At 34.7% G+C, this 17,247-nt stretch overlaps 2 protein-coding genes across 8 annotated transcripts in view; one reads left to right on the forward strand and one right to left on the reverse strand.

Moving 5' to 3' along the window:
- The first annotated feature begins 6,794 nt into the window (after positions 1 to 6,794).
- Positions 6,795 to 7,487, forward strand: LOC136027736 (uncharacterized). The gene has a single exon (XM_065705192.1). The coding sequence runs from the start codon at positions 6,795 to 6,797 to the stop codon at positions 7,485 to 7,487; it is 693 nt and encodes a 230-aa protein (XP_065561264.1).
- A 5,085-nt stretch (positions 7,488 to 12,572) lies between these two features.
- LOC136027427 (dynactin subunit 1-like) overlaps positions 12,573 to 17,247 on the reverse strand; it is a 99,617-nt gene continuing 94,942 nt past the window's right edge. For all 7 annotated transcript variants that reach the window (XM_065704695.1, XM_065704693.1, XM_065704690.1 and 4 more), the window contains 2 exons: positions 16,873 to 16,941; positions 12,573 to 12,800 (listed from right to left, as the gene is read on the reverse strand). In XM_065704695.1, the coding sequence (XP_065560767.1) occupies positions 12,690 to 12,800; positions 16,873 to 16,941 (180 nt within the window). In that variant the 3' untranslated portion in view covers positions 12,573 to 12,689. The remainder of the gene's footprint in view (positions 12,801 to 16,872; positions 16,942 to 17,247) is intronic.

The raw sequence follows: 17,247 nt of genomic DNA on the forward strand, positions 1-17,247 counted from the left end.
CCCACCAATCTTTTTCGTCACTTTAAAAGGGCATTTCCTGATATTCTAGTTTTATTGGTTTGACCTGATCACCGAGGCGAAGAAAAAGACTAGAAACAAATAAACACACATCCGTGACCTTTCTTCCGGCAAAAAATTAAAAATTTCACATTTTTGCAAATGGGAGCTTGAAACTTCTACAATAAGGTTCTCGCATAAGCTAAATCTGATGGTATGATTTTCTTATCTTTAATCTTATCTATTGCTTAACTTTAAGGGGGTGTTTCTCCCCCCGCCTTTCGAAGATCAGGCAAATCTTCTTAGACTCGTAGCTTTTGATGGGTACCGCCAAAATCAATGAAGATTATATATTTTTAATCAGAATAATATGCCAATTTTGCTATGTCTATTGATATCAAAATTCTAATTTTTGTTCGTTTTAAGTTTTAATGTCGCTCCTTACTTCCCGTTAAAAAAACTTGTTTTTTTATTTAATTTCTGAACGTTTTTGAATCAATGCATGTTTTGATTTTGGCTCTCCGCAGAGGAATAATTGAAACGAAATTTGCATTTTTCTTTTGTGCTAAATGGCTTTCTCATAATTTTGATCGAATGATTTTGAGAAAAAAAGAGCGGGGAGGAAGCCTAGTTGCCCCCCGGTTTTTTGGTTACTTAAAAAGGCAACTAGAACTTATAATTTTTTACGAATCTTTTTATTAGTTCCTATCTGCAAAAAAAGGGAATTTTGTATTTTTTGCCAGACGAAAGATCACGGATGTGTGTTTATTTGTATTTTTTATTTTTTTTTTTCGAGGGTAACCAAAATTACCTGAAAGGATCTTTCCATGGAGGAATTTATCACGAGGGAAGATAATTTTCATGAAGGGAGCGCTTGATTTTCCAGCATTATTTAAAAAACAATGAGAAATTAAATAAAAACAGTTTTCTGAAAGTAAAAGTTAGTTACTTAGTTACTAAGAAAAGTTACTTTCAACTGAAAGTAAGGAGCAACATTAAAACTTAAGATGAATAGAAATTATTACGTACTTGAGGGGGTTATTCCCCTATTCAATACCTCGAAATACCTCGCTCTTAGCACTACCGTAATTTTAGTAATTTCAAAGTGGCTATTTATTCTAATTAAACGGCCTTTGTGATTCAGGGGTCATTCTTAAAGAATTGGACCAAAATTCGAACTTTAGTGTAAAGAGCGAGGTATTGACGAGAGGGTGAGCCCCCTCATGTACTAATAAAAATGTACGAATATAGAAGTTTGTTAAGTAAGTTATTTTGTACGTTACGTATATTTATTACTAATAAAAAACGTTCGTAAAGGAAATTAAAAGTTCTAGTGGCTCTTCAAGTAACCAAAAAATTGGAGGGCAACTAGGTCCCCTTCCCCGCCCTTTTTTTTTATCAAAATCGTCCGGTAAAGACTTTGAGAAGGTCATTCAGCCAAAAAAGCTCAAATTAATCCTGAAATTTCATTTTAATTATTCATGTACGGTGATCCAAATTCAAAAGCTGCATTAATTCAAAAACGTTCAGAATTTAAATTTAAGAAAAAACAAGTTTTTTTCAAGTGAAGGTAAGAAGAAACATTAAAACTTGAAACGAACAGAAATTATTATATATATAAGAGGGTTCGTCCCCTTCTCAATACCCCACTCTTTATGCTAGAGTATTTTTAATAATTTCAAAAGAGCTATTCATTCTAATTAAACGACCTTTGTGATTCAGGGGTTATTCTTAAAAAATTGGAACAAAATTCGAACTTTAATAAAGAGTAAAGTATTGACGAGGAGGCGGACACATACGTAAAAAAAAAACAAATATAGAAGTTCGTTGCGCAAGTTAATGTGTAAGTTATGTGTGTTTATTACTAATAAAAAACGTTCGTAAATAAAATTAAAAGTTCGAATGGCCTTTTCTTAACCAAAAAAAGTTGGGGAGGCCCCCTCCCCCCACCTCCTTTTTTAAATCTTCCAATCAAAACTTTGAGAAAGCCATTTAGCCAAAAAAATAAAATTAATATGCAACATGACTTTTAATTATTCATGTACGGTGAGCCACAATCAAAACCTGCATTAATTCAAAAACATTCAGAAATTAAATAAAAAGACAATTTCTGTTCATTTAAGAATTGGAACAAAATTCGAAATTCAGTGTAAAGAGCAAAGAAAAAGCAAGGAGGCAAATATATACGTAAAAGGAATAAATAAAAGAATATAGAAGTTCGTTACGTAAGTTAATTTGTATGTTATGTGTATTTATCACTAACAAAACGTTCCTAAATAAAATTAAAAGTTCTAATGGCCTTTTTAAGTAACCCAATAAAAATTGGAAGGCAACGAGGCCAGCACCTTCACCCCCTTTTCTAAATATTCCAATCAAAACTTCGAGAAAGCGATTTAGCCTAAAAAAAAAATTTTAAGGCCATTTAGCCTTAAAATCAATATGCAACATTTTTTTTAATTATTCATGTATGGTGAACCATAATTAAAACCTGCATTAATTCAAAACGTTCAGAAATTAAATAAAAAAAAACAATTTCGGTTCGTTTTAAGTTTTAATGTCACTCCTTACTTTTTGTTAAAAACAAACTTGTTTTTATTTAATATTTACAACAATGAAAAACAAGAATAAAAATTACAGTGAAATAATATCTTGAATAGCTGAGTTTGGAAAAATTATAATTCTCAAATATTAAATATTCAGTTTGTTTTCATTAGATCTTTTTAGTCGTTTTGATTGTTACTGGGATTAATTTTTAATTTGTTGCCCTTGTTTCGACAAATAAAAGCACATGGTTCAAGATACATTTAGTTTTCAATAAAACACAAATGGCAGAATAGGCTTTAAAACTTTACAGTCAGGGGAGAGGGAAGGGGGTAGAATCTAAACACCTGTTTGTAGTAATTTTTGTTTGTTTTAAGTTCGACTTAACTATTCATTTTAATCTTCACTCATCTTATTTTTTTTTTATTCATTTGTATTTTTTTTATTATTTCTTTGTCCATTTGTATGTCTGAATTTGTGTATTTGTATGTGTTTTTGTCTCTCTCACTCGCTATACCTGTGTGTCTTGGCAGTTGTTTGCTTTTCCCAGTGTCTGTATTTGTCTGTTTGTATTTATGTATCTGCGTGTTTATATTTTTTTGTGTCTCTTTCAATTCCTGTGCCTGAGTATCTTAGTAGATGTTTGCTTGTTCCAGTGTCTGTCTTGTCTGTTTGTATTCTGATTCTGTGTGTATGTATTTGTTTTTTTCTGTCTCACTCTCTGTGCCTGTGTGTCTAGGGCGGGTGTTTGCTTGTTCCAGTTTCGGTCTTTGTCTGTTTATATGTCTAAATCTGTGTGTTTGTATGTGTTTTTGCTTCTTTCACTCTCTGTGCCTGTGTGTCAGATCGGGTGTTTGCTTGTCCCCAGTGTCTTTCTTTGTCTGTTTGTATGTCCGGATCTTTGTGTTTTTGTCTCTTTCGCTCTCAGTGCCTGTGTGTCTAGGTGGGTGTTTGCTTGTCCCGGTGCCTGTCTGTATATCTGAATCTGCGTGTTTGTATATTTTTTTGTCTCTCTCACTTTCTGTGCCCGTGTGTCTGGGCGGGTGTTTGCTAGTCTCAGTGTATGGCTTTGTCCTTTTGTATGTTTGTATTTTTTTTCCTCTCCCTTTTTCTGTGTGTCTGGGCGGGTGTTTGCTTGTCCACGTGTATGGCTTTGTCTGTTTTTGTGTTTGAATCTGTGTGTTTGTATGTGTTTTTTGTCTCCGTCACTTTCTGACCTGTGTGTCTGTTCCAAATGTTCCAAATTTTTTACTTACCGACTTAGTGTCAAAAATTTAATGAAAACACTTTTGAGTACAACAAACTTAGCTAGTTAATATATTGTGAGTGTTTTAGTTGCTGACCGAGTAACAAAAATTAAATGAAAGCACTTTTAAGTGCAAAAAAATCGCCTAATGGAAAAATGCCGTATGTTTTACTTGCTGGCTGAGTACCGAAAATGTAGTAAATTCAGTTTTGACTACAACAAGCTCAGCTTGTTCTTTATTCGTGGGAGCATGGTGACGAATCTCTGGAGTCTTTCCTTGGTTTCCTAAGCTCATAGGATCCAAAACTTAAATTGGCTCAGGAACTAGAGGTAGAAAGCCTCTTCCTTTCTTAGACGTCCTGGTTCACGGAAATGATACATGCTTTGAGTTTGGAGTCTATAGAAAACCCACACATAGTGACCGATACTTAAATTATTCTCTAACAATTCTCCTGCAGCAAAAAGAAGAGTAGTTTTTTCTCTAGTTGGCAGAGCATTGCAAGTATGTTCTCCACATTTCCTGTATTCAGAGCTTGACCACCTTAGAGATATTTTATTTAGGAATCAGTATCCAATTAGTTTAATACATTCTGCAATTGGAAAACATTTAAAAAAAATTATCAGATAGTAACACAGTAAACGCAAGTCAAAAGAAAAATTCAGTTTATCTTGATCTCCCGTATGTTAAAAGGGTATCAGACCACATTTCCGAATATCTAGGGAAAAATAATATTTTAATTTAATACAGACCCCAAAAAACTATCAGTTCCCAAATCTACCAAGGTAAAGACACTATCCCAGTGAAAATTCTGGTGTCTACAGAATTCCTTGCTCTTGTGGTCTTTGGTACATCGGAAGAATTGATCAACGACTTACGGATTGATTAATTGACTTACAGTAAACGCAAGTCAAAAGAAAAATTCAGTTTATCTTGATCTCCCGTATGTTAAAAGGGTATCAGACCACATTTCCGAATATCTAGGGAAAAATAATATTTTAACTTAATACAGACCCCAAAAAACTATCAGTTCCCAAATCTACCAAGGTAAAGACACTATCCCAGGGAAAATTCTGGTGTCTACAGAATTCCTTGCTCTTGTGGTCTTTGGTACATCGGAAGAATTGATCAATGACTTACGGAAAGATTAACTCAGTACCCTGTCTCAAGTAATAACACCCTTAAAAAGCGGAAAAAAGCAGAAAATTTTGACTCTAACCTCTCAAAACACATATTTGATAATCCAGACCATACGGTTTTATTTAAACAAGCTAGCCTAATTTCGCATGACAAAAGTATTGTCCAGTACTACAGAAAAGCTGTTGAAATTCATAAATACCATCATTTAGGTCTAGCTTTGAACAGAGATTCAGGTGATTTAAGAGTAAATGAGTCGTATTTTGGTTTTCTCACAAGATAAGCCGATACTTCAGTAATCCCTGAAATAAACGTTGAACCACATCCCCAATCGCATAATCCAATACATCATTAGCCCATTACGCCTCAAAAGGTATCTGCAAGAAATGCAATGGCTAAAATCAGAAATCAGGTGACCTAGCTCTCCAATATATTCAACGGCTGCTTCATTTGTTTGAGTGACTGATTTTTTCTTTTATTTCTCAGGTGTTCGTTAGCATCCGTCGATGGCAGTTCAAATTTGTTTGAATTTTGTGCAAATAACGGATATTGGCGAAAAAATCATATTAGTTTTTGTTCGGTATTTGATTTTAGTTCTTTTAATTTTTAGTCTTTTATTGAATTTTATTTAGTTTTTTGGTGTTTTTTCATTGGTTTTGTTTTACTTTCCATGCTTGTTTTTTGGGTTTTGTTTTTTCCTTGATTATATAATTTTGTTCACGCTGAAGAAGAGAGGCGGTTGTTCTCTCGAAATATTCGCTTTCTGTGTTTTCTTCACTATTTTCATTTGGCCTGTAAAAAAGTTAATGAAAGCACTTTTGAGTACAACAAACTCAGGTAGTTGATAAATGCCGAGTGTTTTAGTTGCTGGCTGCATGCCAGAAAAAGTACTTTCGTTAAATTTTTTTACTTAGTCAGCACCGTAAACCCTCGGAATTTACCATCTAGTTGAGTTTGTTATAGTTAAAATTTTTTTGGTACTCAGTCGTCAACTAAAACACATGGAATTTGCCAACTAGCTGAGTTTATTTAACTAAAATACACAGAATTTACAAACTATCTGTGTTTGGTACTCAAAAGTGCTTTTATTTAATTTTTGATATTCAGTTAGTAACTATAGGACTAAGAATTAACCGACTAGTTGTTTGTTGTAGTCAAAAGTTTTTTCATTAAATTTTTTGGTACTCAACAAGCAATTAAAACACTCCGTATTTATCAATTAGCAAAGCTTGTTTTACTCAAAAGTACTTTCATTAAATTTTTGGTACTCAGCCAGCAGCTAAAACACTTGGTATTTTCATACGGAATTTATCAACTAGCTGAGTTTTTGCACTCAAAAGTACTTTTATTAAATTTATTGATATCTAGCTAGCAACTAAAACACTCAGAATTTACCAATTAGTTGTGTTGGTTGTAGTCAAAAGTATTTTTATTAAATTATTCGGTACTCAGCCAGAAACTGAAATACTCGGTATTTATCTACTAGCTGAGTTTACTGTACTCAAGAGCACTTTCATTAGATTTTTGGTACTCCCCTGCAAGTAAAACACATGGAATTTATCAACTAGTTTAGTCTGTTGTGTTCAAATATACTTATATTAAATTTTGATATTCTGTCAGCAACAAAGCGAGTGACCATGTTACAATTACTTGTAGGCTTAGGTTATACCCACAAAAGGATAATTGGATTAAGCATGTTTACACAAATTAAAACCAGGTCAGACAAGAGTTGGCACACCAGGATTGGTCATTCATTGATGATAAGAATATGGAGGAGGCGTGGCTTGAAATGAAAAGGGTTTTAATTAAAACAGAAAAACGTACAGTAATTTCCTGGAAAAGAATACCCAAAAACCCTGTCATTTATCACTCGTGATGTCAAGAAAGCTGTACTTAAAAAGAAGAAGTATTGGAGCAAATATTAATGTAACCCCTCCCATGAAAACTATGAGAAATTTAAACAAACCCGGAATAAAGTTAGGTATCGCACGAGAAAGCATACGACAGAATATGAAGAGGAATATGAATTATGCTTCAGCTCGGAATCTGGGGAGACACTCAGTTACGGAACTACTTGTGAATGGCAATATAGTTAGTACCCCAAATGATATAGCAGCTGAATTGAGTAGACAATTTAAGTCAGCGTTCACGCCTCCAGACGATGCCCACTTACCAGAGGCACCAGAATATTCTATTGAGGAACCTATGCAAAAGATAACTGTGGTTGCCTTTGGTGTGAAGAGGCGTCTGAAGCTGCTTAATCCTAACAAATCAGTTGGCCCTGATGAAGTTCACCCACGAGTATTGAAAGAAGCTCATACGGAAATAGCCCTTCCCCTTACGAGCATGTTTCAGAAGTCTGTTGATACTAAGCAGATTCCTCAAGACTGGCGGAATGCTAACGCTACACCTGTACACAAAGGGGGTAGCCGCAACAGCATTTCCAATTATCGACTCATTAGTCTTACATCTGTAGCTGGTAAAATCTTAGAAGGAATCGTGAATACTCGCATTGTCGAAAACTTGACCACCAATGAGCTGCTCAATGATAGTCAGCATGGCTTTTGACATGGACGCTCGGTTGAAACTAATTTGATCGATACGTATGATTATGCTACTGAGCATCTAGATCAAGCAATCCCTGTCGACTTGGTTTTATTGGATTTTGCGAAAGCCTTCGATAAAGTATGTCACCGTCGACTAAGGACCAAGTTATTTGCAATTGGAATACATAATGAAATCGTAGATTGGGTGCTCCAGTTTCTTTCCAGGAGAAAGCAAAGGGTGAAAATATTTGGAAAAAATGGACAGGTATTCTTTCCAGAAGAGGTGGAAGCATTAAGTGGAGTGCCCCAGGGAACCATCTTGGGACCAACTTTATTCAACATTTATATTAATGATGCACCAACCACAGTCAAAACTAAAATAAGTCTTTGTGCTGATGACTCCAAACTCATTGGACCTGTCGATACACCCGATAAGAGAGCCTCTATGCAGAATGACCTGTGGGCACTTTCCCATTGGGCAGCTTTGTGGAGGCTTGAATTCAATGTAAATACATGTCGAACAATCCACTTTGGAAAGAAAAATGAGAAATGCCCTTATCATATGTTAGGGATGGATGGATCCAGACAGACTATTATCTTATCTGAAGCGAAGAGAGACTTGGGGGTCATAGTCGATAAAGAATTAAAATCCACTATACACACACAGACAGCTGTAGCCAAAGCACTCCAAACCCTGGGCATTATAAAAAGAAAAATCACTAGTAGGTCACATATGGTAATGACTAAATTATATAAGGCGTTGGTCAGGCCTAATTTGGAGTGTGGCATGTGTGTTGCTAGCCCCCTCAACAAAGGTGACGAGCAGAAGTTAGAAACAGTTCAGAGACGAGCTACGAAAGCAATTGAGGGATGCAAATACTTAAACTACTCATCCCGTCTGAAGAGGCTGAAACTCCCCACTCTTGTCTACAGACGTAAAAGGGGTGATATTATCATGACGCATAAGCTCCTGAATTATAACTCTCCATTAAATAAGCTATTTCAACTTGACCAGTCTGCCAGAACTAGGGGGCATAGTCGGAAACTATATCAGAAGAGAGCTGCCACTAGACTACGCAATAACTTCTTCACTTACAGAATAGTGAGTTTGTGGAATTCTTTCACCAAAAAAGAGGTCACTACCCCCAGTACTGCTGCCTTCAAAAGAGCCGTTGATGGAGAATGGTCATCAAAGCCGTGGCGAACTGAGTGGGATGCCGTTGAGACGTTCAACCATCGTCATCACTAACCAGCAATTCTACAGGATTTAATCCTCATTTCGCTGGACAATGCGGTTTAAGGTAATTTAAGGTAACTCCATACGCATTTGCGCAAGGGGGGGGGGGAGGGAGACGTTCGGGAATTTAAAAGCTTTCGTATATCATTTATTGACGTTTTTTTATTCCACCCCAACCTAAAAATATATTCTTAAGCACGGGACATTTCCTAGATGGCCTTCAGGGGTACTAATTAACGAAAATAAACATTGTTTTCAATTTCTACGTAATGAAGATACACAGAAAAAATGCATTTCCTCAAGAAATACGGTTTTCTCAAAGGACATCAATTGAAAAGAAAGATAATTTCTTCCTATCCCCCCATTTTTGCCTCCCTAAATTTCACAAAAATGTCTTTTTGGGGTTATTTTCACTGAAAAAATTAAAAAAAAAATTAATTACCCCCTAGATTACGAAAAATACATTCACCCCCTTACATGTCCTTAAAGTGATGTCAATTCTACCCCCTCGAATTGCCACCTCCAAAGCAATACACCAAATTCTAGCAGGTGGAGTGTAAGGAAGGATGACGTAGAGGAACTTATAATTAGTTGCAGTTCACTTACTGGACCTTGCATAAATGTCCAACTTTTCTATTCGTCGTCAAATATGTCGTCTAGTCAGATTAGTATCCAGAAATTTGTATTTTTGGTATGTCTACCCTGGTTCGTCTCCCGGCTAGGGAATTCAGGTTAACTTTTCAAATAAGTTTTGTAGGGGAGAAGAGGGTAGAAGTAGCTGAAACACTTTTCTTATGTTTTATAATTTTCTAGGCCTCTTTGATGTTGGGGAGGTCCAAAATCCCAACATTTTGCGACTTTCTGACAATTTTTTTTATGGAATTGGCACCTCCCGGGACTTAATTTCCGTTTGCCAGTCTTCAATTTGATTTCTGTTGTTTAACATGACAATAAGTCGCCCTTTTTTATAAAAGGAATCCCTTCAAATCTGTAATTGAATTAATCATGTAAAAAAAGTATGCTAATTTACAAAAAAATCTGCTACAGTTAGTTTTAATGTTCGGATATTTGATAATTCCTAAAATCTTCACAGTGTTTAACAGCACTGGCCATAAATACCGTGACCAAGAGGTTACTGAAATGAAGGGGACCATATTCACTACCCTGTTATAAATAGAACAGAGAGGAAAATCCTCCAATTTTTTTGTTATCCTGACATAATAAATGGCTCTAAATTTCTAAAATTATTTAGAGCTTTTCTAACAAATTTCGTCTGTTCATTCATTTTTAGCAAAGAGGTTTGAGCCAGAGAGAAAGGGGTGGAGGACAATTTTTCTTCATCCACACAAAAGAGTAAATGCTACGTTTTTTTCTTTTTCCAACCTGCCGCACAAAAGGCTTTGCTACTAGTATGCAAGTAAATCAGCACATTTGTGGGAAACGAAGGTTTCAGAGAAATATGAAAAGTATAAACTGTGGTTGGTCTATGGTTGAGTCTTTCCTTGGTCTTTATTTTTCAGAGTTTTAAACTAGTTTTTAGCCTTTTGCAAGGGATTTGGTTTTTCTTTTCATTTAATTTTGGATTTTTTGACTTGTTGAAATTTCAAATTTAACTTTGTCTGAATCAGACACGTAGGTTTAATTTCGGGGCAGAGGAACCAATAACGGGTAAGAAAATTAATTTGATAATCTGAGTGGTAATTATCCTCAAAAATAAAGAAATTTGAGAGAGCGCACGGGCTTAGAGCCATTTCATCCCCCTGGAAACGTTCCTAGCGTCATGGGCGCAATTTCCTATGGGGTAGGGGGCAACTGCCCCTTTCCAGACTTAATTTTGCCCCCCCCCTCCCGGACCTCAGTTTGCACCCCCAACTGAAATTAATTTTCTGCAAAAAATCTTGTTTAAACTAAGAGAAGCCAGCCATAGTTCAAGTATCCAGAGAAACAGGTCAGTTTTCTTTAGTATATCTTTGCCTTTATGGCAATATATGGATCATATTTCAGTTTTTGCTGTCATTTTCAAATGATTTGGGAAAATTGGCTCCAACTACGCCTCCCCCCCAAAAAAAACAAGAAAAATGACGAAATTACACCACTGCCTGGAATGATACTACTTCCAATTATGCTTTTACTTTCTCTAAACAGATATGGCTACTTAGAGCTACAGATATTTACCACTTACATGAACAATTGGTGCAATAGTGCGTTATTTATGTAAATACTCGTACATAAAGATATACACCATTCTGATAAATATAAATGATGGGTTTTGAATCCCCTGCAAATCATCAAATCAATCTAGGCAGATGCAGTGTTCTACCCCTCACTGCACCTGCCTAATATACTTGATTAAAAAAAAAACTTGATCATAAAAATAATAAATAGAAGGGCAATTGAAAAATATATTTCATTTTCATTTCCATCTTCCTCTGTTTTTTTTAAACGAATTTCCTAAAATAGTTTTTCCCGTTCGGAGGAAATTAGATATTTGGTTCAAATTCGGTATTAGGAAACAATTGGTTCAGAGATGCTTTATTAATCTAAGCATAAATAGATATAAATTATTCAAATAACTACAAAATTTGATTTTGAATAACAGGTTCACCATCAAATCCAAAACCAGACGTTATTGTAATGTCTCTCACTGAGTCTGCTCAATATATGTGATTAAAATTAAACAATAGTAATTAATAATTTGGAATAGTAACTTATATTTTAGATAAAAATTTCATCTAAAGGGGTTCCAGGAATGATGACTGATATTTGTGTTACTTTTAATAGTAAAAATCAAAAATAGGAAAAAAATCCTCTAAAGGGGTTCCAGGAATGATGACTGTTATTTGCGTTATTTATAATAGTAAAAACTACAAATAGGAACAAAAATTCACTTAAAGAGGTTCGAGGAATGATGACTGATATTTGCGTTATTTTTTTTTATAGTAAAAGTTAAAAATAAGAAAAAAAAAATCATCTAAAGGGGTGCCAGGAATGATGACTGATATTTGCGTTATTTTAATATTAAAAATTAACTGTGAAGCTAATTTTTGAAAATTCTGGCAAAGAATTTGAATCTCGACAAAATAGCAACAGATCAAGCTGCAAAGTACACCATTGGTATCACCCCAGTTGAAAGACCTTTAGTGCAGATTTTGAGCCCCCATCTTGAAAAACAAGAAAATCCCTTTTTTTACGCGAGTAGCAGTGATCTGTTTTTTTTGCCAATGCTACAGCAAGTCTAGCAGCCTACTGCAAGGTCATAGAGATGTGTTTCATATTGATACAGTTTTTATATATAAAATTGGTTTTGAGAATGGGATATGGACAATTTGACCAAACAAAGCAACCCCGAACAATAGGTGTAAAAGACAGAAGAATATAAAATTTCTTTAATCTACTATATTTCCAGTGACTAACCAAATTTTTGTAAAAAAAAAACACTGGAGATTGCCACCGGAATAAAAATCGGCAAATAATGCTGGCAGTGACAAAAATCTAAATTATGGTAGGCACAATGCTTGAAAATTTACATAAAGATTTTCCACCATGTATCGTAATATCACCTAACAGCAGTAAGATAAGAGAAAGAAATTCACATAAAGAAATATACATAAAATGTACATGCTACATCTCTAGACATATTGAAGCACAATCTTAGCAATAAAATAAATGTTTGTTTGAGGAATAGTATTTCAAATTGCGACGAAACAGGACCCGGGTAAGCATTTCCCGGATTGAATCTGGGGAAATTAGGGTAAATGGATAAGTAGGATAAATAGACAAATTGGTTAAGGGATGCTCAAACGCACACATAATCAAAGGCCCGAACAAACCTGAACTATCGCTAATTTAGCCAAAAAAGAACATGCAAGCTTTCACTTCATATCCGACTTTTAATTTAAATAATAAACAAACTAAAGCAAAAACATTAAGAAGCAGAATGGAAAACGATAAACCAAAACCTAAATTAAGAAAATGTGTTTAAGAAGACTAGGGTGCAAGTTTAAGATGAATAGCTCTTAGCTCTTCTTGGGTTAAGTGAATTGTTTCAGAGCCACCTTCTATGCCAGGAAATTGGAGACGAGCCCGTAGTTCATCAGCCTAAAAATAATTCAGTCTATGAATGTCAATCTTTAATAAATGTCAAATTTTCAAGAAATAAATTTTAATAAATTGTTCTTCGTTTCCAGCTTTAGGGTTGCCCTTTAATTTTATTTGAAAGAAAAACCGTTTTATCTGAAATCAAAGAGAAAGAAATAATTCATGTGAGGAATTAGATCAATAAATTGCGCAAATTATTAACAATAATCAATATCTGTAATGTCTTTAGTACATTTTAAGCGTTCTTTTTTGTTTTTATTTTTTCAATAAAGGCACTTGATATTCAATTCATTTCATCGACACAAATAAAACTAAGTTTGATAATAAGTTTCATTAAAGCAGAATATATGCTTGAAAATGCGACCGGTTGGAATCATTAATGCTAATTCATCTTACCAAATCGAAAAAAGATGGGGTATCAAAAACAATAAGAAGGAAGACAAAAACCAAAATAAAGGAAGAAAAGCTAAAAAAAAAAATACAGAAAAGAATAAATGCAAATGAAATGTTAAAAACGAAATGATCAGAAAAAACCTCGTCTGGAGTCTTTAACATTGCCAAATTCCAAAAAAATGGACGTTTTAATATAATTTTTATGTTGAAGAGCACTTTTAGTTTGACGAGTGGAATCTGGAAACGAATTCCAAACTGAGAGGTCTATGTGTCTGGTCACATGACTAGCTCTCGATATGTTAAGTGGCTCAAATATAAGGCTAGTAGCATTCATAGTCGAATTTATACCCTCTAATTTTTCTTCAAGTATATTTTTGACAATGTTTTTTCTCTTTTATTTTATATTTTATTTTAAACCTTGTCTTTAGGTATGTGATATATGTTGAACTACAATGATTAGTTTCAATAAAGATCACACCGTTTTTTTTGGGAGGGGGATTTGATCCCAACTTCTATGATTTCGTTTTTAGAATCGACATGATTAGGGATATTACAATTTGTTGTTGCATATATTTGTAGCCGAAACTTTGTTTTTAGAGTTTCAGGTTCTATTGACAAGGGCTGCTCTTCCTTAACAGTTTCTTACTAAAAGCTGTTTGATCCAATGGCCTTTTAAATGTTAAGGAGCACAGCTGCTCCTTCACTCAACCTCCGTTTTTACATTCAAGTCTAATATTCGTAAAACAAAACTCCGAGAATGAGAGTCATTCCTTAGAAAATTCGGCCCTTGAAATAGTCAATAGAAGGGAGGGGGTCCTAAATAAATAAAATTATTTATATACTGAAGGCTAGGGCACATTCTGCACATGAAGGATAACAGATTGCCAGAGATTGTCCTTTTCCGCCAATCATCTAGGGCTAAAAAAGCATGTCGTCCTCGGTTGGGGTGGAAGAACTTCGTAAGGAAATATTTGATGAAAGGAGAAATTTTCTGGGAGAGGGGGGGTGGGTGTAAAGAGGGAAGTTTTGACTAGATTGAGATGGAAAAAAAGCGTGCGTAGCCATGTTAGCCTCAGGCAGCTTGGTGCTGCGGCGAGTTGTTAGTAGTAGTAGTAGTATTTATAGTGTCTTCGTTTCCACGATCTTCAAAACGAAGTCATCGTTGATACTTTTTTATAGTGATTTTTCCAATGGATGCGCCGGCAAACACGAGCACTGCCCGCCCCCGGGAAACAATAAAAAATTAAATAATGCATATAAACAGGAAAATCAGAAATATTCCATTTAAAACTCAGTGAAATAAAAGCTATTCCTTTGTTATAGTTCGATTTGAGAAACATGATTTTGCATGAACAGTGTTGTCATTAACACAGTTGTAAGCGGATTCTCTCAGGGAAGCCACTTTACTAGGGCTCCTGCTGAAAAACCAAGGCATTTCTGATATAGGATGGATTTACTTTAATTACAGTTGGCTCTACACTCTTATATAAATCAGTCAGTGCATCATTTAGGGGAATTACCGAATCCTTAGAACATTCAGAAATCATTCGTATATGGATTATTAGAAAATTTCGAATTAGGGAGGGAAGAAAGCAAAGAAAGCAAAGAACGCTATTTAAGACCCCGTTCAAAAAGTATGAGCAACTTATAAGAGTAGGAACTGCCGATATTGTCATACCAAAAATACAAATTTCTGGATACTAATCTGACTAGACGACATATTTGACGATATTACCATATCATATTTGACATATCTGCCGATATTGTCGATAAAACATAAAGGATTTGATGTTATTTGTTTTTTTTTATAGTAATAATATGAAAAATTAGTATACTAATAAGTATCTCACTTAGTGCATGAATTTTGAATCTTTCAATTGTGCAGCCAATCATCGTCAGCAGTGTATACAATATCAACTAATCAAGAAAGGATAGAAAATTAGAGAGTCAAGAAAAGAAAGAAAATAGTTAATATCAAGGGGAGGTACAGCTGGGGTTTCTAGCGCCTAGAGACAATACTAGTTTTTACCCTCTCCTCATCAGAAGCCCCCCCCCCCAGAAGATCAAAGTATTGACGAAAAACATAGTTCAGTGCCCCCTTAGACGCTCCATTCAGGGGCAGCAAACCCCCTTGCCTCTTCCCTACCTACGTCCCTGGTTATGATAGCATTGTTCTTCATTTTAGTATAATGACTTGTGATTGATAAGAAGGTTATTTTTTTTTAATAAGACAAGCCTCGTCAGGTTAAAAACTTCCTTTTTTCATTAAGAAACAGTTTGGGTTACTTGCACTGGAAAAAAAATTCATAAGCCATGGGTGTTAATTATGTCGAGAAATAAAGTATTTACATTTCAAAGTTACTGCTTTGAGTGGCTTTGGTCAGTTACAAGGTTAGAGATGACCCTGAATGTGTCACTTTTTGCCGGTAAGTAGTACAAACTCCAGACCCTTTTGAGGCACTCCAAACCTATTTATTGGAAGAAAAAGTATAAGATAATTTATCTTCCTTGTTGTCATGCTTAATGATTAACAAGATGATTTCGAGATCAGATTGAGCATAATGACCCTTATTAATGTTGTGAAATCCGTTATTTTCATGACACAACACGGATAAATAATCCATACAAGAAGCAGTGCTTGCCCATGGGGTGGAAGCACTTAATTGGCATATTTTAAAAAAGCAAAGAAGAGGGAAAAATGTATTTCCTTTTCTGCAGTCAAAAACCAAAACCTAATCATAAATGCAGAAAAAGACTAAGAAACCTCCCAGAGACCTCTGTGGAAGACACTCTCATAATTGGAATATAAGTTTTCACTAATATTTTCTTAGACTAAACTAGATCATCTAATTTTTTCTTTCATCATCTAAATTATTCCAAACTTTAACACCTCTATGAATATAATGAATATTAAAATTTCAAGCATGGAAAGGACAAAACGAATATAAAACATATCCCTATTCATTTTTTTACAATTTACTTCTACCTTCAGTACACTGAAGAATATCTTATTAAAGGCATTATATTGTTCTGATCAGTATTTGCACTTATTAATCATGACCAAGACGGCCCTAGACTGTTCTATGAATATTGTGTTTTTTTTTAGCCTTTTTACACCGAGTAATCCAGTGTTCCTAACACCAATAGTCGAAAACATAACAGGAGGGATAAAGGATGAAGATCTTCCAGTTCCGTTAATGGCGGATAGGGCGTCAAATCAACGTCTCAGTAAACAACGTCTCAGTAAGTTTTTCTTACAGGGACAGGTAGCAGGCCTATCGCCAAGCCTTGTGGTAGCTGAACCGAACCCCAAGCCTTGCACTGCCAAGTAGAACATAAATCGACTGTGCTACTTTAAATTGAGAACACAGAAGGGCAATTAATTCTTTTTATTTTAGTGAAGACATCAAAAAAGTCATTTTTCTAAGTCTATCGAGGGGGGGACAACTACCCCTTTTTCCGCAATTTGCATCACTATCAAGTAAAAGTATATTTTCCTCAGAGTGCATGTTTGATGTAGTACAGACAAAGCATTAGATGCTTTGTCAGTACATTCCTTTATGTTGATGTATTTCTGACTCTTATTTTCTGATCTTGATCATTTGCCAGTAATCATCACATGACGAAATTGATCGAGTATAAAAGGTGCAGCTAATATTGCCCTAGAATTTGAACTTACCTTTTCATTTGTTGGCTGGTATAACACTGAAGAAGATCGCCTGTGAGCAGCTATAGTGGCAATTGAGTTCTAAAAGAGTAAAAAATATGTGTAGATAAATATGTAAAGAAGTAATAAAATATGAATAAAAAGTAATCAAAATACGTACAAAAGTAAAAATGCAATAGAAATTACCACCAATAAATAGAGTGTTCCCGTCCACCTCAAACCTTAGGAAGGATAGTGTCCTTTACGATTTCCGAAAACTAAGTAACTCAATTGGAAGCTCAAGGTGAAGCGTTTAATTTGTTTTTTTTCTTGGTTAAATTTAGTCTTATTTTTCTTAAGAACTACTAGGTCACTTCAATTGAAAAGCATTAAGAGAGATAAAAGAAA

The sequence above is a fragment of the Artemia franciscana genome, chromosome 5 (assembly GCF_032884065.1).
Source record: "Artemia franciscana chromosome 5, ASM3288406v1, whole genome shotgun sequence".
NCBI lineage: Eukaryota > Metazoa > Arthropoda > Branchiopoda > Anostraca > Artemiidae > Artemia > Artemia franciscana.